The sequence below is a fragment of the Chroicocephalus ridibundus genome, chromosome Z, assembly GCF_963924245.1.
Source record: "Chroicocephalus ridibundus chromosome Z, bChrRid1.1, whole genome shotgun sequence".
Lineage (NCBI taxonomy): Eukaryota > Metazoa > Chordata > Aves > Charadriiformes > Laridae > Chroicocephalus > Chroicocephalus ridibundus.
This window is the reverse complement of record NC_086316.1, coordinates 75,484,107-75,510,594: the sequence shown is the minus strand read 5'-3', so window position 1 is coordinate 75,510,594 and position 26,488 is coordinate 75,484,107. Positions and strand designations below refer to the sequence as shown.

The following is a 26,488-nucleotide window of genomic DNA, read 5'->3' as shown; positions in this document are numbered from 1 at the left end:
CGGCAGGGAGAGCAGGTCCGGGGCTGCGATGCACTCAGGGTGTGCAGCACTTGGTTGGCCGGCCGGCCGCAGCTTACCTGCTGCTGTTTGCCTTATCTCAGGCTCATTGAATGGCAGCTGCTAAATATAGCTTTTGCTTTAGCATCTGGAATAGGGATCTGCACAGAAATGTTTGACCTATGCAATGATTGTAGACTTTTCCTTAATGTTTACCTTCATTTTCTGAAAAGACTTGAAGCCCGGGCTTGCACTGGGCATGGTTCAGTGATGTTGTGTCAGGCTTGCATTTGGGCAGTGGCATAGGCAGTGTTCGCGTCTGCGTGTTTCCAAAATAACGATGTATTTGCTATACTTGTCTCCTTAGACACCCTTGCTCTGCGCAGATAGCGTAGAATAAAGTGCAAAAACTTCATTCTGCCACCCAGAAAACTTGTTCTAGGTAAATTACAATTCCCTCAAATGTCTCAGCTTGGCTCCACTGGCCAGCTAAGCGACTGGTACAGCAATCCTGTTGATTCAGGCTCCCCGTCAGCCAGGCAGTGCCGGCATTTCCCATTCTCACAGATCTTCACAGGCCGTCAGTGTCAACATCACTATTAAGTACTTTATATAAAGTGATCCTTGGAACACAGAAAATTTCATTACAGACAAGTTTCATTTAAAGCTGAATTCCTCTGCATATCAGGATATATTCAGTGCCTTAAATGTATTTCTGGTGCCTGGCTTTAGGCTTCTGGGCCAGGAAGTTTGCAGCCTGTTGGGGAAAAAATTTATTCATAGCCGTACAGGCTAGTCCACCCCAAACACGGAGGGTGACCAGCAGATGGACAACAGCGTGAGCCAGCACATGTCGAGCACAGGCAGATGTACAGGAAACCAGTGCTTCCCGCTGCTTCCCCCTCTTCAGGGAGGCTGGTCTTGCTCTGGGTAGTCACACAGTTCCTCTGTACCTCAAGTACAAGCCCTGTGTGTGTGTATTTTTCCTTTTCATATAGGGCCAAGGTAGTAGGAATATCCTTTTCTGTCTCTCTTCCACCAGCCCCTTCTTTCTGCCATGTCAGGAGATGAGCAGATCAAAATGTCCAAGGTAAGGTAGCCCACACTGATGCGGTGCAACTTGCAAACCTGAGATGGTTTTGCATTTTAAAGCACACTACGTGACAAACTGTAGTGGGTGGCCACTGTGCTTAGGAGTTTGGTTCTCCCATTTTATGGAGACAGAATTACATGTATGAGCTGCATCACGTCGTGCTGCAGGGATAGAAACCCCCACTGTGAATTGCTTCCTCTTTTCTCTTCCAGAAGTTCCATGGAGTTGGACTAAAATAAAGTTTGGGGATGTCTCTATTCGGATTGAAATTTGGAAAGAAGAAATTGAAAGGTGAGTGCGGTGTGGTAGTGCCATTGTCACGGGTGACAACATAAGGAATGTAAATACAGCACACGTGCGAGCCCTTGAGAGACTGCTTGGGAGCATGCCTTACACCTGCGGGGCAGGCAGAGGAAGGCACATTTTCTTTACTTTTCCTGCATTTCGTACTACTTTGGGGGAGTGCTGCGGCCTGTGTGCCAGTGAACGGGGGCACGTCTGAAAAAGAACAGGCTGCAAAGTTTGTGCTCTGTCATGACACATGACTGGCTTGGGGAAGTTGGGTTTTGGCATCCTTTCTAAACGGATCTCTTGTTGGAGTGGGCAGAGGCGCAATGCATAGTGCCCTCTCTCAAAGCAGTTTATAAAATATACCCAAGAAGCAAGACATCATGAAGGTCTGATGCAGACTTCTGGTGATGAAATGTGTTAATGGTGATGTCCAGATATTCCCTTCAATGGGAGGTAGGAAGGAGAGTAGGCTGCATCAAAAGCAGCGTGGCCAGCAGGTCAAGAAAGGTGATTCTGTCCCTCTACTCTGCTCTGGTGAGACCCCACCTGCAGTGCTGTGTCCAGCTCTGGAGCCCTCAGCACAAGAAGGATGTGGACCTGTTGGAGCAGGTCGAGAGGAGGGCCACAAAGTTGATCCAAGGGCTGGAGCACCTCTGCTATGAGGACAGGCTGAGAGAGTTGGGGTTGTTCAGCCTGGAGAAGAGAAGGCTCCGGGGAGACCTTATAGCCCCTTCCAGTACCTGAAGGGGGTCTACAGGAGAGATGGGGAGGGGCTGTTTGCAAGGGCATGTAGCGATAGGACGAGGGGCAATGGTTTAAACTAGAGCAGGGTGGATTTAGATTAGACATTAGGCAGAAGTTCTTTACAATGAGGGTGGTGAGGCACTGGCACAGGCTGCCCAGAGAGGTGGTGGAGGCCCCATCCCTGGAGACATTCAAGGCCAGGCTGGATGAGGCTCTGAGCAACCCGATCCAGTAAAAGATGTCCCTGCTTACTGCAGGGGGGTTGGACTAGATGACCTTTAAAGGACCCTTCCAACCCAACACATTCTATGATTCTATGATTCCAAGAGCAAAGTACAGAGATGCCCCCTGAGAGCACCCCAGCAGCTGCTGAGGGCAACATTAATGCTGGAGGGGAAACCAGGGCCTACAAAATTCCCTCCCTGTGAGCTCCACATGGCACCCAAATAAATGGGTGTGGAGATAGGGAGCAGCCGTTCTCTGCAGCATGGTCTTCACCAGACTTTGCAGCAGAAATCCCTGCAGAGATGAATACTTGGAAGAAGTCCAGCTGGAGGGCTACTCGCATACCCTTTAAGTGGGCCAGCTTCCTGCAGCCTCTTAAGGTGCATCTTCATCTGTACCAGGGCTTTGGAGGGGGAGCCACTCAACTAAGTCTCCTGTTTTATCCCTTCACCTCCAGGCCCAGGGTGTGATCTCTGGTCAGGGATCCATGTCTGGAGGCGCTGTGAAGAGAGAAAGCCTCCAGCCTTTCCTGTCCAAGGTGTTCCTCCTTGTATTTGAGGAACGCAGAGATTGGTCCCCTACTTATATCTTGACATGAAATTATTTTTTTCCCAACCTCCCTGCGTTCCGGAGATAGAATAGCTTTTTTCCCAAGGGTTGGTTTTTTTTGCAATTGTGCTGCTGTCTCCCCTTCCTGGTGCTAAGACAGGGGCATCCGTTTGCTGCTCTGATAGTCCCAGGAGGGGAGGTTGTGATTGCTGACAGGGAGGGGTCTCTGCCGGCCCGAGGTCTCTTTCTCCATCTTGGCTTTGGAGATGAGGGAGCACAGGCTTGCCTGTGAGCCACCATCCACCCAGGGCATCCCCACTTGTACAGCAGTAGCTGTTCTGATTGTCAAAAAGATTATGCTGCTATATTAGGAAAAAATCGTGTTTTGCCTGGCCTTGTATCTGGGTTTTAGCAGAGAAGCGTTCATCTGCCCCTTCGACCAAGTGTCTAAGAAACTCGGATCTTCCTAGATATAAAACCCGTACTATATAGGGAAAGATAATTTTTTTTTTACATTTTATGCACTTTTGATCACTAGTTCAAAACCAATGAATTCAAACTGGAGGAAGTTCAGAGAAGGATAAGGGAAGCTGGGGTGATCAGGGAATGAGGAGCTTTCATAACAGGAAGCTAAAAGAGGATTTTTTCCCTCCGCTTTTATTTTTAATTCTTTTGTGTTGCAGCCCAAAAGCTGAAAGGGCTATGATTCCTTCTTGCAAACATTTCACTGGAGTAAATGCCAGGGTTGAAGTGCTATTTTGATCCAACAGTTTATAAGCCTTTGTATTTGTAGAAGTCCTCAGGACTGTGCTGCCTGAGAGCAGGCGCAGCTCTTCTGCGGGGAACATCCCATGCACTTATCTCAGAGGGACAGTACTGCCCATGGAAATACCAAATTTCCATTCCAGAAACAAAGCTGGATGACAGTTAACGTCACTGAAGAGCCGTGGTCATGATATAACTTTCATGGGAGGGAACGGATTACCTCAGGCGCCAGCTGCTGAAACTGCGATCAGGATCACTCCCATGAGAACCAGTAATATTTTGCAGCTTCTCCCCAGCAAGACATGGCTTTTTCACATGAGCTGAGACAGAGACAAAATTAGGAGAGTTTTTTCAGGATAGGTATAGTTTAACTAGTCATGTTACATGATCTAAATTTCTTGGAGATAAGAATCAAATTTTTTGTAGTTTTATGTTCAAGTTTATGTACAAGGAATAAGGAATGAAACCAAAACTCAGCTCCATGGAGCAGTAATATGTGGTGTCATGTTAGGCATACAAAAACTGTTGCAGGAAACCACTTCCTAGACAACTGAACCTTAGTGAAGGTCTTCAAGCCAAAGTGGGGAAGTACATCTCACGCAAGCACCAGGAGTGTTTCTGTGGAAAAGAGGCCTGAGATCTTTTCCACGGAAGTTTAACCTACAATGGACATTGATGAAACAAAGAGGAATGAGGAGACTTTTTGCTCATGGACTATGTGGGAAGAAATAAGGATCATGCCTTGGCGATGGCTGATAAATGTGGAACATCTCTGGTCACTGGAGTGACCCCATGGCAGCTTTACTCAAGTCTGGATGCTCATATCTTGAGGATGGGGATGGTCAAGTACCATCTATGAAACCAACAGAACTAGGGAGCAGGGAGGACTCACCTACACAAATGACCCTATCTCAGGGTATGTGCTTCCAGTCATTGGCAAGAACAGTCATTGCTGCAGCTTCGTCTCCATAAGCCCAACCTAGGGGCACTGTGAGAGGAAGAGGAAGGACATAAATTGAGCCAGGGCTTTTGGGAAGCTCCATTGCGTTTTGCTTCTTGCTGCTAGGGACAGTCTTCTCTCCAGGGCATCTGTTTTTTGAGCAGCCAGGCGCCGGGCAGAGCCTGAGAGGGGTAGCAGCTCCCTATGGAGAAGGCAGCCCAAGACTGGCCTTACAGACATAAGGCTTGGCGTGCCTTCTGGGACTCCCATTCAGATCTGATAGGAAATGCCTTACCACATCAGACATTGAGTATGAAAAATGTATTTATTTTTACATAATTTCCCATGAGGGAAATAACTGTGAATTGAAAAACTTCTCGAAGTTCGTTTCAGAGATGTATTTATTTTTATGATTTTTTACATCACTTCCTATCACTGTGTATCGCTGTTATTAAAAACATGTGCAATTGTGTCAAGCTGTGGCATTACCAGCGTGTCTAGGAGACACTGTTTTCTAGTAAAGGAAATTATATGTGCCAGCCAGTCACTATCAGACTAGTTTTTAAAATAAAAATAAATTACTATTTCAGCTGCTTTATTTGACATTCTGATATTGATCTAAATACTGTGCAGTAGTGTTATAAAAAGCAGCATATGAAGTGATGTAAAATTCTAAATCAAATTTGAAAAAATACAATTTTCAAAATCAGAGTTATCCAAAATGAAGAAGAGACAGAGTTTCTGCTGCATATGGAAAATGCCTGCTTTCATTCTAAAGCGGACTGAAAACAAACGTGGAAAGAGGTAGATGCTTCTTGAGAAATCACCTGTTGCAAGGCATTTCTGAGACGTGGTGAGTCCCCACCCCTTGCCCAGAGCCAAGGCAGGTGGGTGAGACATCACCGGGAGGAGGAAGCGAAGGAAAACCAGAACTGGTACGATTGCAGGAGACAGGGAAAAGGAGAGATGAGGCAGCATCTGTCTCTTCCCAGAATAACCTAAAAGGGAATATTTTCTATTTAAGGCACTTCTTCCAGGCCTGTATCCCAAGGGCGCTGTTTGACCACAGGTGTAGTACATGCTGGGAAAAGCTGAGGCATCCTTTTGGAGACCTCTTTTCTTATTTTCTCTCTCCTTATGATGATAATATCAAATACCGCTTTTAGAAAAGGTCAGGATTGAACTTTAACCTCATACTAAAAATGTACTGGACCTGAGGCAGAAATAATTCCAGTTCACCCTCCAAAATTTTTATTTCAGACCTTACTTTTGATATATGAAAATGGAGATATGTCAATACATCTCCCAAGCGGGCACTCTGTGAGTGATGCCAGAAAAAAGTTAATTTCATATTAATACCTGGTCCAGGGATGTATGAAATGTCTCACCTGTGTTGGCAAATTCCAGTTGCCATGTAGTGTTTGTTTAGCTCCAGCAGCAGGCTGAGCTCAGCACCAGGCACAACAGGCACAATCCAGGAGCACAAAAGTCTACTTCTCCTTAAAGGAGAAGCCGCTGCCTGAGTGTTCCCATGCTACCCAAGGAGTCGCACACGCGCCACCCGAGTCTGTCGCTGCTCAGACCAGGGTCCCTTCGCAGCGGGTGACCCCCGCAATTTTTGGTCTGGGGTCTTCCAACACCTTATTGGAGTCTTTTTCTGTGCCCAGGCAGGCCGGCTGTTGACTGCTCTTACCTTGTCGATGTGCAGTCTTTGCTGACGGGTGTCGCCTCCTTATCTCCTGGTTTGCGCTTCTTGTGCAGCTGAGCTCGCTGTCAGAACGTGGGGAACTGAAAAGTTCCCAGACTTGGGAAAAACACTACCGAAACATCAGTGCCTCATCCACATTTTCCGCATACTAAAAGACTAAACACAACACTAGGAAAATTATTAAGAAAATTAACTCTACTACACCCTAAAGGCTTCAGCAAATCTAGCGACTCATGGTAGGGAAAGCTAGGCAAACAGCATAAATCTCACCATATTATAACCCTAAGTAATTTATTCTAATTAAAACTTATTTAGTTAAGATAAGCAAATAATGTGTCTCAACACTTCTTGCATTTCATTTCTTCAGGAGGAAGGAGGATCCTTGGTCTTTTGAGGCAAAAAGACATGATAAAGAAAAATTTTATTTAATAATGGAGGAACAAGCAAGAGGGAATAGGGCTAAGCTTATTTATGGTGGTGGATCTGAATGGCCTTGCCACAGTTTGTTTGTTTTTTTTTAATTAAATCCCTCTCACTCAGTACAATCTAGTCCATTTCAGAGATGAAAATGCATGTGATTGCCAGCATAAATCCTCTTCAGCCACAGCAGCCAGAGAGGCTCTGTAGTGGAAGAGGCATCTACATGTCGAAAACGTGCAGTTTGGTAACATGGAGCACTGGGGAGCCCCTCCTTTGAGTCAATAATAAAAAACACGTTTGTTTGCCAGGCAGCTGGGCATGTTCCTGCTCCAAGCAGGGCTTGGCAGTGACCTTCCCCTTCCCTGTTTCCATCCCACCAGGTTCTCACCGCTCCTCCTGCCCCAGCCATGCCCGCTGCACCCTGCCAGGCTCTGGCTGGGGTTCAGGGCAGGGATGGGCTCCGCTTTCGTGCCGTGGAGCAGCTGGCACGCCGGCACTGGGTTACAGCGCTAGGTCGGCACTCGGATGACGAGGATTTGGCTTTTGTCTGTGTCCCGACTGGCTGTGAAATGTAGATATGTAACCAGTGTGAGGCTCAGACCTGTCGTATGGCTCTTCCCTTCACCCACCTGTCCTCTGATCCACACTAAATGTTGAGCTTTTAGGTAAAGATCCCTGGCTTTGGTTTTGGGTAGAATTGTCTTGGTGCAGCTCCGAATCCAGCAAGGCACTGTTGTATTATGGGTGTGAAATGCTATGAGATCACGGCTATAAAATATGGATAGTCCTGTTCTCTTTGACCCGACAGTAGTGACTCTGCCCCGGTACAGTGCCTGCAAATCGAGAAACTGGTTGCATGCTTCATCTGTCATGATTGCAAAAGGGGAAATCATTGCTTTAAGCTAAAAGGAGATTTTGGATAATAACTTGTATAATAACCCCCCTAGAAGTTATACAATTAGAAGCAGTGATTCTAGTTGTCTAATACAGTATGTAATGACTTGTCCTCTCCCATGGAGCTGCCTTTCAGTGGACACTGTAAATTCTCTTTTTTGGGGGGAGGACAGAAGTACCAACGCACCGTGGCAGACTTCAGTTACTTGTGCAGACTAACAGCCCAGTAAAGACCAGAAATAAAGGCTAGGACCCCTCTGGCTGTGAAGAGATGGGTGGTTGCCCGGGTGCTGGATGATGGGTGGCACTTGTGCTCTCGCTGAAAGGTGGTACCGAAGCTGGGTCACACAATGGTGATGACATGCCCAAAAGTAGAGTCAACAAAGGTAAGAGGGAGGTGGGACACAGTGGAAGGAGGCACATCATGAGATCTGAAACAAAAATTGTGCTGCGACTGGTGGAGGTCTTCTGAGACTGCTTGCAGCCTTTTGCAGGGCAGACCTGAAATACAGTCTCAGGAAGGTCAAATATGTGCCCTTGGGAGCAGAATAACCGTGTAACAGCTTTCACAACTTGGCATTGGTAAGGTTAATAGCTTTGCTGAGAGCCACGCTGCAAGGGAAGCTGGGGAGTGGAGTTCAGCTCCTGGAGGCCACTCTTTGTAGCTGGTCCAGGGCAGTGTTAATGCTCTTGAGGTCGCTTGTTTAAAGGGTGGAGTAGAGATCATTATTTTTACAGAGTTTATGTTGTCTCTGTTCTGTTGTCAGGCTCAGTTACGCCAACACTCCCCTAATTGGGCTGTGTTCGTTTCGTGCATGAGGTATCAGGCCTTAGTTTGTGTATGACTTGGCAAAACCAGGCAGACCTTAACCTCCTGTTTCTTGGAGCCACAAGACCTAATATCTACAAAACTTTTCCAACAGCCTATTGAAAGCATTGCTTTTGGCACATGCTCCTTAGCATAAACCAGAAACAAATTTCCAGGCTGTCTGACCAGATCTTGAGTCTAACCTTTTGCAGGACTTTTCCGTGCAGCAGTCCTAAATGCAGAAGGCTGGTAGGCCGGCCAATTACATTTATAGATGATTTTTGGCATAGGTTTAATTTTATTACATACAGATGTTATTCTGTGGTTTAGCTCCTAAATCTGTCTGCCTGAGAAAACAGCCACTTTCCCAGTGACTTGGTCTCAGTGGTTAGACCAACAACTGGGCACTAAGCCATATTTATGTACGCTGAGTTTCCACTGATGAATAATTTAAAATAGTGGCAGTGAAATGATAACTTGGAGCAAAAATCCCATTCCTTCTTTCCAGTGATTTTTGACTGCAGTTTGCAGAAGCAGAAAGTTTGAGTTTCTTAGAGATATAAAAAAGTTTCAAGAAATTAAAAACTTCTCATCAGATAGCCACTCAGGTTTCCCCTCCCTTTTTCCTCAATGCTTTTAGAATCAACAGGGCATGATAAGACATGCGTGCTTGGATTTACAGCCAGAATACCCTAAGCTGTGGTTTCCAGGCACAGCTGGGGTGAGGTTTGACTTGCCCTAACTTTTTGTTTATTGTGGTCATTGAAGAGGCTTCATTTTTGTCCAAACAGTTCCAGAAACAAGTAAGAGTTGTCTGGCCTATTGTAGTTGAGAACCGCTGGTTTAGGAGACACAGCAGTAGGAACTCACTCTCGTCTGCTGGTAAAAATAAAACCACTGAGGCACCATTGCCCTGTGCATGTGGTCGGTGGTAGCTCTCCTTTGGTGTAGACAGAGCAGAGGAAGTTCTGCTTGCTGATGTTGTTGGATGAGTGCCCTTTGCAATTAGTTGTGGTTGCTCTTGCTTTAGCCAAAGGTATTGGCTGTTATTCAGTAAGGAAAATGAAAATATTGCCTCTAGAAATTAGCCTCGTATTTTGTCCTTTGGGGACACCAGCTCTGACAGGAATGGATGGCTACGGCAGGCCAGAGACTTTCCATTCAGTTTTGAACCAGGTTCCTAGCTGGCCTTCAGAAAGCCTGCCCTTAGGTACCATATGATCAGGGACAGGAGAGTGACGTCTTGAGTGAGTTTCATTTGCTGTTTTATGTCCCGCTGCTTCATGTTCCTGTGCCATTCCTAAGCTGTTTGCAGGTATTTCTGTGTCTCACATAAAAGCCATTCCTCTTGGAGACTGCATCTCTCACCATGGTGAGAAGCCAGGCTCCTTCCCTCACTGGAGCAGGTGCACACATGGTTTCTTTTTAGGAGCATTTGAGATCCTTTGTGTAAAGTGCCTCTTCCCTGGCTGCACAGACCCTGGGGTCAGGCTGAGGAAGGGGGACACTCCTCACTCCCCCAGCCAGCCCTGGGAAGAGGAAAGGACCTCGCGACACCTTCAACTGCTACCAGCGGCACTTGGCTTTCTGTTTCTGTCCCCTCAAGGGCTGCCCTGTGTACAAAAAACAGAAAGTCATGGAGGACTTCAGAGCAAGAGTGTAGATACCCAGAGGGCTCCAGCCCAGATTAGCAGTTCTGCATGTCTACGTGCCTCTCTGTCCACCATGCGCTTCCATCGCTCCTTCTGGTGAGGCAGCTGGGCAGTCCTGCTGTCTGTGAGCAGCATGGGCAATGTTGTCCTCTGCTGTGAGCAGCACGGACAAGGTTGTCCCCTGAGAGTGCTCAGCCATTCGTTTCAGGGTCGCCACACGTCTTTGGCTTGCTTGCGATGCTCCACGCAAGCCCATGGTGCGTGCAGACAGCTCTGCCCCTGCCTGCTGGTTTCCCTTCCCAGGACCAGCATGGGCTCTGCGAGCACGCCTCTGTGGCCCGGCAGGTTTTCAGGCTTTGTCATCTATTCCTATTTACGTGAAAGCCATTTATCTTTTCTGTGGCACTTATTCCAGGACCAGACTCGGAGCCCCTGGGGAGGGAACCAGAGTAGCACTTACTGTATGGCAGGAAACGTGTGAGTGTTGGGAAGTTCTGTTTTTAACAAACAGCCTTATCTTACGTCTGCTTTGATAATACTGGTTGCTCTCAGGAAAATTCCTGAAGGGGCACATAACACAATAGTTGAAGCTCTGCAAGCCTGGACCTCTTGGGCTCTGCTTCTGTTTTCCTATGGGACACCAGACAAGTTATTCTGATGTCTTTGTACATTGTTCTCCTCATTGTGAAAGAGGGGAAAAATGTGTCTGAGGAAAGCAGTGAAGGATTAAGACTTTGAGGGTCTTGAATGAAGCCTCTGTGGTTGGTATGAATCACCCAGTCAGGGTAGATGGGAGCCAATTTGGAAATGTCTGACACAGCTAGATGTGCTTGAAGGCAGGGAAAAGGACATTTACCTGCCAACACAGTCATATTAGTAATCAGAGCTCTTGATGAAAACAATCCACAGAGAGAAAAAAAGCGGTGATCTGAAAAGAGCCTTAAAAATTAGGGATGCTGTGTTATTTACAGGGTTATTGGAAGGAAGGGAGGAAGGCTAACAGTTCAACGCACTGAATAGCTGAGACACTTGCTAATGCAAGAGTGGATAAACAGGAAGAACTAGATGTCTTAACACATTATTTAATAGGTATAATAGACGTGTGCTGGGATAACTCATGAGGCTGAAATAATAATAGAAAAGAACAAAGCTTAGTTTGGAAGGGTAACAGGGGTGGCAAGGGAAGAGATGTTTTCCTTGTATGTTCATGTGCTTGGAGATCCAGTGTGAAGAAAGAGATGAACAAATTGCAGATCTCTGAGTAATGCTACAAGGGTAAAGGAACATGGGCAGAGCAAACCAAGAAGGGCAGCCTTTTGTGAAAAAATAAAACAAAATAAAAAATAAATATAGTTTTCTGAGAGACAGGGCATGGTGGTAAATGAGGAATTCTAACTATGCAGGGGCAGAGTTGAAGTGGTCTGTAGGGGAACACGACCTGTTCATCTGGCACAGCGTTTTGGTGAAGAGTTTTTTTGGAGCTAGAGAGTAGGCTGTTCCAGAACTACCTCCCTCCAACAGGGAGGAGCTGGCTGGTCCTGTGAAAGCAGGAGGGAGCGTAAACAGGAATGATTATGAAATGATGGTATGATACTTAGGAAAAAGTGACAATAGCAAAGTCTTTAAAATGGACTTCAAGAAGGAAATCTTCAGTAAATATGAAGAACTAGTAACTGAGATCTCATGGGAAAGAAATCTAGGGTGGAGGGAGAATTAAAGAGAGCTGTCACTTCCTTAAATAATTGATATTAAGGGCATGGGAATGAGTTATCATCTTTCAGGGAAAGGCTCATAAGACTGAGTGAAATGGCAAAATCACAAACTCCTCATTCACTTCAGGCAGAGGAAGGATGCCTCTAGAAGGTGCAAAGCAGCTTGTTTTATCCAGCATAAACTGCGTGTCAAAAGCTCAAAGCAAGGAAAAGCTATGGAGGACTTAAAGGGCAATAAAAGTTGTTCTGTAAGAGTTGGGAACTCTGGGCTTCTCTAACCCTTCTAGTAAGAGGGAGATCAAAGAGGGTTTTCACTGCTACTCAGTGAAAAAAAAAGCCTAGCAAATAATGCTAAGAAATCTGGGTTTGGATTTGTTGGGTTTTTTGTTTGATTGGTTTTTGTTTTTATTTTTGTTTTTGTTTTTTTCTTTAAACATCTAACATAATAGTTTTCAGAAACAGAGGAGGAGGGGGGAGGTTTTGGGCTGGAATAAAGAGGGAATGGGCTGGCTATGTAAGGTAGAACATGGCCTGCAGCAACGCTGCCTTTGTGAGTTTCTGGTGCACAGACAGGCAAAGTTCAGATGACTGGGAAAAGAGCAAGCATGAGCCTCTGTCTTGAAACAGGGGAAAAGAAAAGCTAAGAGATTATAGATATATTGGCTTCACTACTTGGGTAAAGGTTGAAACAACCCAACAAACCACTTCAAAGTAACTGTGCGGGGAAGAGACGATTAACAGCCAGCAGACCTGAAAAACTGCATCAAACCAAAATTAATTCTGTGTTAGTGGTAGCCAGAGGGCTAGTGAAAAAGCCTTAGATAGCTGTCATGTATCTTGACTGACACTGGTGGCATTTTTACAAGTAAACTGGAGATACGTGCTCGAGATAAAATCACCATACATACAGTGAGTGCCAGAAAAAATTTTCATTAAAAAAAATACACTGACAATAGTTATCAAGGACTGATTATGAAACTTGAGAGATTCATCAGGGATGTATCCTGAGTCTGTTATTCAGTATTTTCTTCTACATCTTGGCTGGCAGAATAAAGAACACACTTAGTAAATCTATGAATGGCACCACACTGGCAGGAGATACAAGTGCACTGAAAGATAGGCTTAGAATCGATTAGTTGGAGATGTAGGCTGAAAAAATTTGGATGCAGTTCAGCAAGGACAAATGAAAGATTTGCATTGCCTGATGAGGCATCAGCTCTGACAGAAAGGATCTGCCAAAATGGATCATATTCTGGAATGCCATCAGCTGCGTGCTAGTGATGCATAAGGATATTGTTTTAAATTACTTGTAGGTGAATTCCCATGTCAAATATGCATTGCTTACAAGATAGGTGGAGTGTCCCTTGTGCTTCTTTCAGATTTTGTAAGGACTCAGCTCCAAGTTATGGCCCATTTTGGCCCTGCGTGTCTAGAATGAGGTGAACTAGCTGGGAAGTCCACTCGAGAGACACAAGAATGACGCTATTCCTCACAGACTGACCCATAAGAAGTGACTGAAGAAACTGGAGTCACTTACCCTTGGGAAGAGAAGACATAATAGCCTTCAATACGTAATGAATTGTCTAAGTTCTGTGTCCTTGGCAAGTAGAAAAAGGAACTGAGGGGGAGCAGAAGAGCTCAGTTAACCATCCCAGGAGAAGATATAATTTGTTTAAATTGAAGTCATGAGTTTTATGCACAATATGGGGAAAAAACTCTTCCAGGGGAAGGACACTGCAGTCCTGGTATAATCAGTCTGAAGAACAGCCATCACTGGAGCTTTCTAGGACATTTACTGGGAGTGTGGCCCAGAGACTTCAAGGGGAAGAGATGGAGCAGGGCAGGAGTAGTGAGCACCACTAGTTGTGTGATAATTCTTATTCAGGAGAAGGAACAACCTGTAAAACTAGTGCTGGCATTGCAGTGGGATGTGTGCAGAGGAGACTCAGAATATGGGCTTAGAGTGCTATGGTACCAGTCCACAGCACTGCTCTATCGGTGTCACCAGCCTCTTCAGTTCCCTGACATGGGACAGTTACACAGAGCACAAATTCCTGATGACATTGCCTATTGGCAGCTCTGCTTGCTTTTTCTGGCACTTCGTTCATGACAGTATTGACTCTGTTTACCTTCAAGCATGTCTGATGTGTTTCCTCTTACTTTACAGAGGAAGAGAGACACCTTCAAGCAAACAACCGGGATTTTAATCTGCAGTTTGAATATGCTGTAAGTAACCAGCATGTACTGTTTCATGCAGATGTAGTCACAGATGTAGCTGCATCTGCTTCATGTCTTGAGTGTTGTTTCAATGGGGTGACACGACTACACGTCAGCTATGACTCTGCAAACAAGGCGAGCACGTGCCAGATGAACCATCTGAGAAGGTTCATCATTGAATTAGCCATAGGGAGCTCTGCCTTCAGAGTCAACCCTGCAAATGGGCAGTCGAAGGAGATCGAATGCTGGAAGAGCGTAATGCAGTGACTTTACACACTTCCAGAAAATTATTTGTGAGTCAAAGTGTTTGCAGGATCAGAATCCAAGGCCTTTTAATAACGGAACCTGGGGGGACTTTTCTGTTGGAAATGTGTCTCCATTTAAAGTAAAACATGAAAGGAAATGTGTCAGTTCCTCAGCTCTTGCAATGAAATCCTCACTGGCAGGAAGGTTTTCAATCTGGCCTTTGTGGCTTCCTGCCAGCTTTATTTCCAGCTCCTTAACAGCCTACTTAGGATCACATTGTGCCACGAAATCTGTGACTCCAAGGAGCACCGTGACACGGGCTGGCTGTGACCCAAGTCTGCCAGGCTATGGTGCCAGGCAGCCCCTTGGGCAACTTCGTTTCTGAAGCTTGTGGGCTGTTCGCTGACGCTATGTGCGGAGGAGGGCTAGCTCAGTTGCTGGACCTGTACTGCCTGGCTGCAAGGTCATCTCCTCCTTGAGTCAATCCTGAAGCTACATTCTTTCAAAGCATTTGCAGCTGCCAACTGATTTTGAAATGAATTTTGTCAGGTTTTGTCCTCTGCATATCTGAATTCCAACGGTGAAATTTTCATCCTTTAGTTTTACTGAGGAGCTCCTTTGAATCATGTTTTGGTTTAGGAACATCACAAGTATTTAATTGGTAAGAACTGGAAAAACTCAACATTTCAGAACATTTTAATTTCTCATGAGATTACAAGTCTGACTTGACAACAGCGTTGACTAAAGATCTTAACGTAGCTGAACTGTTGGCAGCATGGACTGGATGGTTTTCAGTGGTCACGTTTCATCCACGAACTAACCAACACAGGTGAGAGAATTCCTAGGTACAGAGCTGCTGCACATGTCCTGAATATGAAATGCATTGTTGTTAATGTACGTAATGGACTATGCAGCATGAATGCCTTATCAAGCCTGGTGATTTGAGGTTGGCAAAGTGCATTTCACTTGCACAGAACATGCCAGTAGAGTACTGGTGGGTATTGTCACTGCCTACAGATTTGTGGTCTTCCATTGAATGATTGCAATGTAGACTATGTGCAGCAGTAGGGCAGAGAAGCAGGAGGAAGGTGTTCAATGATGTCAGGGTAGAGAGAACAAGCAACAATTCTGGTTCGGAGCCTATTTCTGTGAGAAGCCATTCATAAGATTGGCTTTGCATGTCACTGCTTCCCAGATGATTGCTCACATGCCCAAGGATTTGCAAATAACCAAAATTAAGGAGAGGACTGTGAGACCGCTGGAAGGTTTCCCTAAGGGTCTATTGATTAGGTACGAAAGTGGAGGCAGCCAAAAAACCAGCTCAATATAATCTGCTAAAACTTGGCCATGAATTTCAGTAATCCTACCCCTCTGTGGCTTATGATTTCTGGAGTCCAGTGTAGACTGCGGCTTAGGAAATCTAGAAAACTGTCCAGAAAGAGCCAAGCCTTGAAGTGGTGAGTGGGTGGTGAGATACTAAAAGACTTTAAGTGATGATGCAAGCACTGCCGTAGCTGTACAGGGCTGCACATTGTTCCTGGGCTGCTTATTTTCAGTAAGTCCTGGCAAAAGTTCAGGACTTTTAAAGTGACATTGTCAGTGATGTATGAAAAGGACTAACCTTGCTCATAAGTTGCTTCAGATCCCATGCTATAGATCGCTGGGTGCATCTGGAGATGCCAAAAAGGGAGATGGTCTCCTGGTATCCTACCACCAACATATGCATGATGCCCTGAAAGTTACCTCTTCCAGTCCTGTAGTCCACTGCAAGGGTCAAATCTGGGCCCCTTCCTCTCGTTTTGTCTCGATTTGTCTGAATGCTGTGGGGTTGCGCTGCTAAGCATTAAGATGGGATCCAGGGGGACCAAGACTGCCTGAATGCTGGAGCCTGCCCTGGGATGCTCAGGGACAGCAGTTGTCTCTCAGCATGCTGACATTGACTAGGCAGAATAACTTTTGTCTCCTGCAGCCACAGTCCTCCCTCAGGATGAATTGCCACCCTCATGTATTGAAGTTGGCCTGTGCACAGTAAATGATAGAATTGTTGGACTCCATTGTGGTGCTCAGCACTTTGGCATGAGAATCAGCATATATGGACAGCCACATGGTGATTTGAGTCTTTTTTACAGAGCCAGGAGAACAGCTGTCCTCCAGCTCTCAGTCCCACAAAGACCATTAGTCCTTGTCCTCCTGCACAGGAGTTGTCTTCTCTCGAGGCCCAAAGAAGGTTGCACCAATAGCTACTTGAGCCAGATAAAAGGGGCACTGGGGAGAAACTGGAAGGAAACCCAGCATTATAACAAAGCTTAGAAAGTATTTTAGGCAGTGAAAGCACAGGAGTGAGATTTACTTTATGTGGTAACTTATGGCCATGTTAGCCATAAAACCTATAGAACAGGTTCTTGTAACAAAGCTAGGTGAGGCAGTAAATGTTTCTTTCGGGTGAGGCAGTTGCTGAGAAATGCCACTAAGGAAAAGAAAGGGAAATGTAAAAAGAGACATTGTGTATTGCCTTACTGCTGCAGCCAGGCTGTATGTCGCAGTTGGTGTGAAGGTTTGACCCTTTCACTAAAAAGAGAGTTTCTATTATGTAGGCATAGATCAAAGGTACAGAGATGCTTGTCCTTGTTTAGTCTCAGTGAGAACAGGGAAGTGGGAACCTACAGTTGGAGGTGGGTGTTTTGTCTTTGAATAGTTGGTGATTATCGTCCCTTCCCGGTGCAAAGTCTACAGGATATCTGTGAAGGGAGGAGAGTGTTGTTGAGAAAAACTTGAAAATTCTATTGTGTGTGGAGTCTGATATCAGCTCCGGCAGCTGCTGAAAGCTGTCCCTCCTGGTATGAAGCAAGGCTCATGAATACGTTCAAACCAGCTTTGCAGGAACCTGGTGCTGCATGGCGGAAAGAGGAGTCTGCCAATGCGTGCAAGGGCATGTCCAGATCCGTCACGCTTGGAGCTGCAGACCTCGAAGGGCAAATTCCCTCCCAGAGCTCACCAGAAAATATGCAAGAGGCCAAGCTGGAGTGTGTCCCTGCCACGCTGCTCCAGCCATGGAGCCTCTTTAGCTGAGCACCACCAGGCAGGAGAGTTGGACAGTGTGGGAGGCTGGACTAATAGGGTAGCATGAGGAAGAGAAGAGCTGCACTTAGTAGATGTCCCCTTAATGCAAAGGCTTCATGGTGAGGTGGAGGGACAGTTTCAGAAGAACTGAATGCACCCCATGGGCACATGAAATGTTTCATGGAAGACTGGAGTGGTCTCCTTCACCTGCATGAACGGAGGCAGTACAGACTGAGAGGGGGACGAGGAAAGTGTCTTTTGTCTGAAGAATCCTCTTACGTGTCCTCCGATAATTTTTGCTGTGATTAGGTAACAGCAGGTGCCCATGGCTGAGGGCAGCAGCTTCAAGCAGTGGCTGTGGCAGTGCTTGGGTAGGTCAGGATTTATTTGGACTTAGTGCAAAGACTGAAGCTGAAACTAGTGCGCTCAGACTGGTGCAGCCCCAGACATCCTTGGCCTTGTCCTGCACAGCAAGAACACAGGAGCTTAGAAAAACAAAACAAACTTTAAAACAAAGTGCTGTGCAATTAACTGGAAGGGCTGAGTATGAAGGTATGTACTACCCACCAGCTCACAAAATTAGTTAGGAATGACTCAGAAACCAAGTGTGAATGAGTAGCATGTAAAGGCACTTAATGCAGCACAAAAATGGACTCAATACAGGTCTGTAAAAATGAAAAGTCAAGTCCTAATCCTGTGTTTATTCACACTGCAGACAGGAAGATCCTTCCTGACTTCAGTAAGAGAGTTGCCTGTGTAAAGACTGAAATAGAGTGAAAAGCAGGGTGCCAGATGTGGTCCAGCAAGATTTAAGGGCTTTAATCAAGGTTCTTATCTGAGGCAATTCAATCTGCCTGCACTGTCCCCAGTCTGCCTGCACTGTCCCCAGCACAGCTGCAGAGGGGACTGCCCCGTGTGGATCCACCACAATGGGCTCTTTCTCTATCAACACTCCACAAAAGAAAATCTCTTCTGAAGACTTTTAATGTTTGCTCTGATCTCAATTCCCTTTTATTCCTTTGCTTTCACGTTGGAATTTAGCACAGCTGCCCTAGGACGTCATGAAGGGCTGTGAAAACAACTTTGAAATTGGCTTTCAGACAACAGGAGAGGAAATGCAGGGCCCATGAGTCAATGACAAATTTCATCTTGGATCAGGATCTAGGGTCAAACCAACATCCTTTCTTCAGGACCAGCATTGAGGGGGCTGCTTGGACTCTGCTTTTGTTCTCCCTAGTCACCTGATGAATTCTCTAGTGAAACAGGATGGATGTATATAACTTCCTATGGCCAATACACACTGCCCTATGCTGGATCGCAGATGGGTTCTTATCTCTTTGAAATTTAATTGGAGAGAAAGGAGCTCTGGTACTGGGCTCAGACCCTTCTCCACCTCCTCCACTTGCATGCTTCTGAAAAATATGCCTGGTGGGATATCCTCAAGGACCTTGTCAGTGTGGTCAGGATGGTGGCAATGGCTGCCCTCTCTTCCCATCTCAACTTGCAGATGTTTCCCACTGTTCATCACACTCAAGGCTGAAAGGAGTGTTGTCTGATCATGAGAAAAGTGATCTGAGTAACCCCTGAAGGAACAGCTACAGAAGGAACCTGCACTGCTCCTTCTGCATTTAGGAAGGTGTTGGATTCATCCGAAGACCAGCTGAGGCACTGTCAGTAGCAGCCAGAGCAGGGCTGCCCTATGAGAAGGGATGAGCTGGGAGCTGAGGGTGCGAGGGCAGTGCAGGCAATGCCCTCACTGACCAGGATGCAGTCCTGCAGCATCTGGTCAGGAGGCACAGGGCAGGATGCTAGTAATGGGGCCCATCCCAGACAAGGTGAGGTGATGAACCAGGTCCAAGGTCCATCTTGGGACCCCAGTCAGGAGCAGTGGGAGACAGGGCTGAAGACAAGACTTGGACCTTGCAAGGTGCAAGGTTCATCCAGGAGGCAGGGATGGATAGGCCCATCTGGTAGACTGTGGCAAATGTTAGGCTGGAGGCTGATATTCCTACATGATAGCTCAGTCAAGGAGCGAAAGCCCAGAGCTGGGCTTAGGTGGAGCTCCTGAGCCCTGGACAGGGGTTGTGGATGGAAGCTCCAAGTGAAGTCAAGGCCATTAGGGCCCTGACAGGCACGGAAAGGCTGGGCTGTGCCAGACATGAGCTGCAGTGAAGTCCATAAACTCTCTTTGGACTGAGTCCTCTACTCTTCGTCTTATCTTAAACCTCATGGAGACAAAACTCCTACCATACTGTTTGGCAGACCAGTTGTGCCAGACCTTAATGAACAGAGTACAGTGGTTTGGAGTTTGCCTCCTCTGCACCACTCAGCGGTGTTCTGCCCTCCTCTTCCTTCTCATGCCCATCTGGCAGCAGCTTCAGGTACTGAGCTGAGCATGAGGAGAAGACAACGTAGTCAAGAGATGACAGAGACAAGACCTTTAGATCCCGTGCATTGGCCTGTCCATGACCAATGGCACAAGGTTGTCAAGCCTCACCATGTCTTTCTGCCTCCATGTCCTCCTCTGTCCCACCATGACGAGGACACTCACCACACTAATTTACATAGATTGACAACTCTGTAACAGCATGACTCCAAGTACAAGGAACAGCATAGGAAAACACAAGCAGCTACCACATTTTCCTAGAGATTTTCCTGGAATACCCAACATGTGATGGGATCCTGGAACTCACTTTATTATTGCTGCCAGGAGGAGGTCAAGGAGTTGCATATGTAAGAAATTCCCAAAACTGACAAAAAAAAAAAAAAAAAAAAAAAAAAGAAAGAGGACTGTGGGTTGGATATAAATCCTTTTATTTCTGATGTTCGGCCAGTCTTTTACTTCTGGGAGTCAGGATGAGATCTTTACAAGGACCAGATGAACCCCGTCATCATCCTGTTGGCCTTTCTCAGTCTTCTGTTTAGTTGGGGCTGCTACCCACCATCAGAAATAAGGCAGTGAACTTGGTAGCCTTAAAACTGATCTAGCCTAGCTATTCTGTATTGCCTATGAAAACAAAGCCTTTGTGGCACTGCTTGCCTTGTTACGCGCATTTATTAAATATGTCCTTGAGCACATTTTCACAGCCCTGCAGTCACATTGCTGCTTACGGCAGCTGCATGCTTTCAGATTGCGCTGTTGCAGTTAAGCAAGGTGCCATTGAATTGCTCTCCTGCCACCTCCTTGCAAGGATTTGTCAAAGCACCTGGGAAAGACATTTCTGCTTCTCAGCTGCTTCATTGGTCTGTACCTTGTGCTACACAGGTACCAGTGAAATTGGCAGGTGTCATGGCACAACACCTCCCTCTGGGACGGCCAGGGTTTTGTTAGGATTTGCTTTGAGCCAGGTTGTCCAGCTGCTAGTAACTGAGCCAGGGGACTAAAGTCATATGGTCAATACCCTGCCATACCCTGCCTTTTCCAGGTGTCACCCTTTAGCCTCTGTAACCTGGCTACAAATGCAGCGCTGTCTCTTATTTCCAGTGACTTTTATAGCAAGGAGATAATTTGTTTGCTCAGCGAACAAAGGTAGAGGCCATCTGCTGAGCATTTGCCCGCAGTCAGACGTCACAGGCAGGTTTCTGAAAACACCCCCAAAGTAACAGCTCATCCGCCAGATCTGGACTTGTGTAACTGTGGCGCGATGAGCACTATTCTTAGGGACAGCATTTCGGTGGAGTCACACCTCCAGGAGGTGTGAATCTAGCCCCTGAAAAGAGCAGATGAGAATAATCCCTCACCCACAGACAACGTTGCTCTCGTGTCAAGCTTTGCATCTGGAGAGCTTGAGGCTGACGGTGGGTAACCACGCTCCAGCCTATTCATGCAGGACACAGGCGCACACAGGGGCTGCCCGTGGTCAACCAGAAATCTAGGGCAGACCTGGGAATAAGTGTAATGCTCCCGATTCCTATTTTTGGGAATCTGTAGTGCTTCTTGTCTGAGATGTTTCATTTTTATAAATCTATAGGAGAACCAGAAGCTCCTGTAAGGCCTCTTAATTCCTGCTTCAAAGATATTTCCTCTCCATCGCTTTTCCCATATGGGACTCTCCCTCACTGAAGGCAGACCATGGGGGAGATAAGCAGGGTGATGCGTTAGAGGCATCGCTCTGTAAAATGGTGGCTGTGTATGGACTGTTTAACAGACTGCGGTCCTGCAGGTTCCCATAGTACCCCTCGCTTCCCAGAGTCAGGTTCTGGTACAGCTCTAAAGGAGTGACAGGGTGTTAGGGTGTCGAGCATCACGGAATAGGATCAGATCAAGAGCAGAGGCCAACTGAGATTTCTCTGTAGTCAAACGAGAGCCTGAGCTGTCAAATCACACAGCCCTGGACTATTGCATGAAAACATCAGTGGTATCCTACACAGAGCTTCAGCTGTATTCTTGATGTGGGAATGCAGAGCTTTGACTTGGAAAAGCTGAAGTTTTCCCTAGTTTCTTTTTATCATTTAATATTGAAATTCCCTTACTCCCTGAAGGCCGTGAACAAGTTAGTTGTTGAATGAGAAATCTTCGCAGTGATTACGAGGAATTCTTTTTTTCTGGTGCTTCATTTTAATTACAGATTCTAGAATAAAGAGAAGATCCACTATGATACTCTCTGTCCTTACCCTGAGGTCTGTAGTGTCCCAGTGTCTGAAAAGACGGTGTGTATCAAACAATAGTCATGATCCTGAAATACTATGGAGAAAATACTGGATGTCCAGATCCCTGCAGTTAAGCATTTGGAAGCTGTTATGTCTGGGGTTTTTACCATGCCTAATGGCAATAGGAAACAAAATGAATAGCTCTGGTTCATTCAGTGGTTTTCTTGACGCAATTAATGGATAGAAATAGAAGGCAGGAATTGAACTAAACCACTCCCATTCTTTTCTTATGCCCCTCTGAGATTTTTGCAGGCCACGTTCTATAAACTTTAAGTGAGTGTTTACTAAGTAGTTTTTCCCATGTTGTATGTGACCTTCTGAAATCTGTTGACGCACAAAGGTCAACTCCCCTTACTTTTTCCTGCAGCCGCTGTCCTATCTTTTTTTTTTTTTTTTAAAGTAAGTGGCCGTGATATTTTTCTTAAGATTAGTGGGCAGGGAGCATCTTTAGATCCAGCTTTTATTAAAAAGTCTGCCAGACTCTTTGTCTGGTGGAAACAGGCTCGTCAAGCAAGTAATTTAATTCTCTGTATGTTGGGTTCGCTGAGGATGCTGCTATTCCATTTCTTCTGTTTTAGCAGTGTCTGTGGAGCCTGTGTGCAGCATATATCCCATGGTGAGGAAGTTTGAAATAAACTAAATTTAACAATGTGTCATGACATTTAGATCACAGGCAGAGTTAACCACACCCAGAGATGGCTACATGATGCCAGGAGAAAAGCAATATTGTTTGTATGATGATCTCTGATAAACATCATTTTTTGCGGGAGTGAATCAATGGGAGGATTTGGCATTTCCACCTCTGCTCTTTTTCTTCATTGGCTTGTACAAGGGATTAAAACATGAAGTTACTGCTGAAGAATGTTGCTGTAATTTGTGTCTGTACATAGCCAGAAATCCAGTAACTGCCTAAAATGGAATAGCTTCCCCCCATACACACTTTATGGTGGTGATCTTAATAGTAAATAGTCTAATAGTAAAAACATGAAGGTGTGTGTCAATTTAGAAGTTGGGATCCTGGCTTAACGCATGGATTGGAAATGGCCTGTGATTCATAACTCGTAGCTTCTGTGCTCCCACCAGTATAGCAATATCTAAAGGCTATTACAATACTACAGTCGCTATTTCCTCTTCCATTGAACCAGTGAATTTATTAGTGAATGAAGGTGCACTGTGTAATATCTGCCTCCTTCTGCTGTCACACCTTAGGTTCCCTGGGAGGGGGTTAATAGGCATCTACTGTAGAATATCTATGGGTAAAATTTTAGATGTGCTTGCAACAGGTGGCATATGTGATTCCCAGACGAAACATGAATGAGTACTTGATAAACTTGACATAAAAAGTCTAGCACACCAACATACTGAAGGGGCAGCCCTAGCTGGTGGGCTCAGTATGATGGATTGAGCCTCTCTATCAGGTGTCACGAATCAGACCAGAGAGCTCTGCTCTTCGTGGAAGAAAATACCCAGTTCTGTAATCTCGAGGTTGAGTCTTTCTCTGGTTTGAAGAAGACAAGACGGGGGAGCAGACGTTGCTTGTGGCTGGAGGGGCCGTCTGCAATTAGAAAAGGAAACTGGAAATAGGGAACAAAGCTGCATCTTGCTTATTGAAATGGCCAGTTCTTGTGTTAGTGGCTGTTTGCACAAGACCGCACTCAAGTGATCTTTGTGGAATAGAAACAAGCCACTGCTCCAAGAGAGGCTGCTGAATCAGGTGAAAATAATAATGTCATGTTCTGCTCCTGGGAGAATCCATCGCTCCTCTTTGGTTATCCAGTCGAATGGTGCTTCCAAGTCTCAGACAAGTTATTGATAATTGACCTAGGACGCATTTTCTAAGGCTGCTTTGTAAACGCTACCAGAAAAATGTCTTAGTTGTGTCTTGGTTACAGTTTTTAATTCTGTTTGTGCATTGTGTAAGTATAGACACTAACAAAGGGAAGATGTGTCTCTGTTTGTGAGTGACTACATGTACCTGTATTTACCTGCAGTTGCACTGGCATAAACTGGGCATCATGTTTTCACCAGTTCCAAGAGAAATTATGTTTATCCAGGCTTGGCATAACTATGTGGGGGAAAAGGAGATGTTTTTTGAGCTGCTGTTGGAAACAATGCTATTACTAAATATAAGGAAGTAAAAACACGTTTGAAATGGGTTGTGCTGTAATTTTGTTTCCTGTTTTACCAATCCTATTTATTTTCCTTTTTTTTTTTCCCTACAGAACAATTCAATTAAGACATCGAAATACAACTTCTTCACTTTCCTGCCTCTCAACCTGTTTGAACAGTTTCAGCGAATAGCCAATGCTTACTTTCTTTTCTTGCTGATTTTGCAGGTATGAATGCCCTGTGCTGTTTCTAGCAGATTGTGTTATCTGTTATCAAAGCCAGTCTATGTGCTGGTAATTGTAATAAAGTGCAAGCCATATCCTTGTTATGAGTTAGCGTCTTAGCAAAACCTTAAAGTAGATAGAAAGTAGGGCAGGAAAAAAGCAATTTCCTTTCTTACCTTTGGATATGAGGGTTTGAACTAAATGAAGAAGAAATGTAATTAAATTTTTCAACAAATTGTGTACATTTTTCATGCCCTGTCCTACTACCCCTTTGTGTCTAGATCTGAGTGCTCCTGGCTGTCTTTGGATTTGCATTACTTATTGCTCCTGTAGTATAAAAGGAATTTGACCCTTATCCATAGGTTTAAAGGCAAAATCCATTGTCAGTCTCAAAGGAAATAACAAGAAGAAGAACAAATTTGTAACCTGTACTGTTTCCCTGGGGAGGAAGGAGTTAACATCAGGAAGGCTCCAGGTTGGAGCTAGTTTGCCTTAAGCTGAATATTGCTGCTCCCTGCTCAGCAGGGTGAGGACAGTGTCTAATATGGAGCTTGTCAGACACTGGCAACGCTATTGAACCCTGTGGCGCGAAATGGCATTGAGCTGCACTTTGCCCATGGCTGTTGGCAATACTACTCTGCCTGAAAGCTGAACGCACCGGAGAAATTGATACCAGGATTTCTGCCCCTTTGCACTTTGATGGAATATGGATAAATACAGTGTACTCTGTTGTTGCTGAGTCATACTGGAATACACGTTATCAAAAAAAAGAAAAAAGGTATAATTTTGATTGTGTTTCAAGTATGCTATTTAAAATTCAACCATTTCAGTGCACACACATTTGCAAAATTACCTTTTCAAATGCTCTTTTTCAATTTCAGCTCAAAAAAGTATCGGCAAAATTTTGTTAAGCTTGTAGCAAACTATGTACAATCTTCTTTGCTTATTTACAGGGAACAAATTTGGAAAATTTCAGCCCACATATATTTTTCAAGAAGCTAGTGAAAGTGCCTTTTCAGCTAAGCTCACAGCACTGTTCCTGTGTTGTTGTACTGCACTCTAGCTGTTTGTCTATCAAATTCACAGTATTTCAAGCTATTTGCCTTAAATTATTTCACCGTGTCTTTTGCTGGATCATCTAGAAGCTACTGTGTATAAAAGCGTAGAGCTTTTTCTGATGCCTGCATCAAGGTGGGCTGAAGAGAGCAGCTTCTAGGCTTTTACATTTATATATCCCCCCACTTGATTTTTCCCCTCTTCTGCCCACTCACTCCATCCCTGTAGCACTGGGAGTATCTCCTCCTGCACCAGGAGTGGATGTGATGGGTAGGCAGTGGGGACTCCGCCTCCCCACTCCTTTGGTGCAGTCCAGTAAGACATGCATATTCCCAGTCAGGTGAGAAGACAGCAGTTACATGTCTCGGCAGCCTCCACATCTGAGCGGGGATGTGCTTGCCCCTAAACATCATTCCTCATGTCTGGATTTGGTGGTGCCTCGTAGGATCAGGGTTGTGACAGTGCAGCAGAAGCAGCAATACCAAAGAGCCTCCACCCTTTAGCAGCTGCTTTAGTGGCATAAACGTCAACTGGAGGTGGAGCACCTCTCCCGTGAGGACAGGCTGAGGGAGTTGGGGTTGTTCAGCCTCGAGAAGAGAAAGCTCCAGGGAGACCTTATAGCGGCCTTCCAGTACTCCAAGGGGGGTTAAAAGAAAGATAGGGAGGGACTCTTTATCAGGGACAGTAGTGATAGGACAAGGCGTAGCAGTTTAAAACTGAAGGAGGGTAGATTTAGGTTAGATATTAGGAAGAAATTCTTTACTGTTTGGGTGGTGAGACACTGGAACAGGTTGCCCAGAGAAGCTGTGGATACCCCATCCCTGGAGGTGTTCAAGGCCAGGCTGGATGGGGCGTTGAGCAACCTGGTCTATTGGGACATGTCCCTCCCCATGGCAGGGGGTTGCAACTAGATGATCTTTAAGGCCCCTTCCAACCCAAACCATTCTATGATTCTATTAACTTCACAATGCACATGGAGTTGACGCTGCTCAAATCCAATCTGGTGGACGCAGCGATGCTGGTATCACATTGCCTCCATCATTAGTGATACTCTTCCAGAGGAAGGGAGGAACTTCGGTGGAGTAAGAGATCTGTCTCTGCCTCACTGCGGCCATGACAGGGACACCT

At 45.6% G+C, this 26,488-nt stretch overlaps 1 protein-coding gene across 4 annotated transcripts in view; it reads left to right on the top strand.

The window, feature by feature from the left end:
- The window catches only part of LOC134508666 (phospholipid-transporting ATPase ID-like), a 91,159-nt gene that overhangs the window by 18,230 nt on the left and 46,441 nt on the right, over nucleotides 1–26,488 (top strand). For all 4 annotated transcript variants that reach the window (XM_063320548.1, XM_063320547.1, XM_063320549.1 and 1 more), the window contains 3 exons: nucleotides 1,303–1,381; nucleotides 13,966–14,024; nucleotides 24,194–24,307. In XM_063320548.1, the coding sequence (XP_063176618.1) occupies nucleotides 1,339–1,381; nucleotides 13,966–14,024; nucleotides 24,194–24,307 (216 nt within the window). In that variant the 5' untranslated portion in view covers nucleotides 1,303–1,338. The remainder of the gene's footprint in view (nucleotides 1–1,302; nucleotides 1,382–13,965; nucleotides 14,025–24,193; nucleotides 24,308–26,488) is intronic.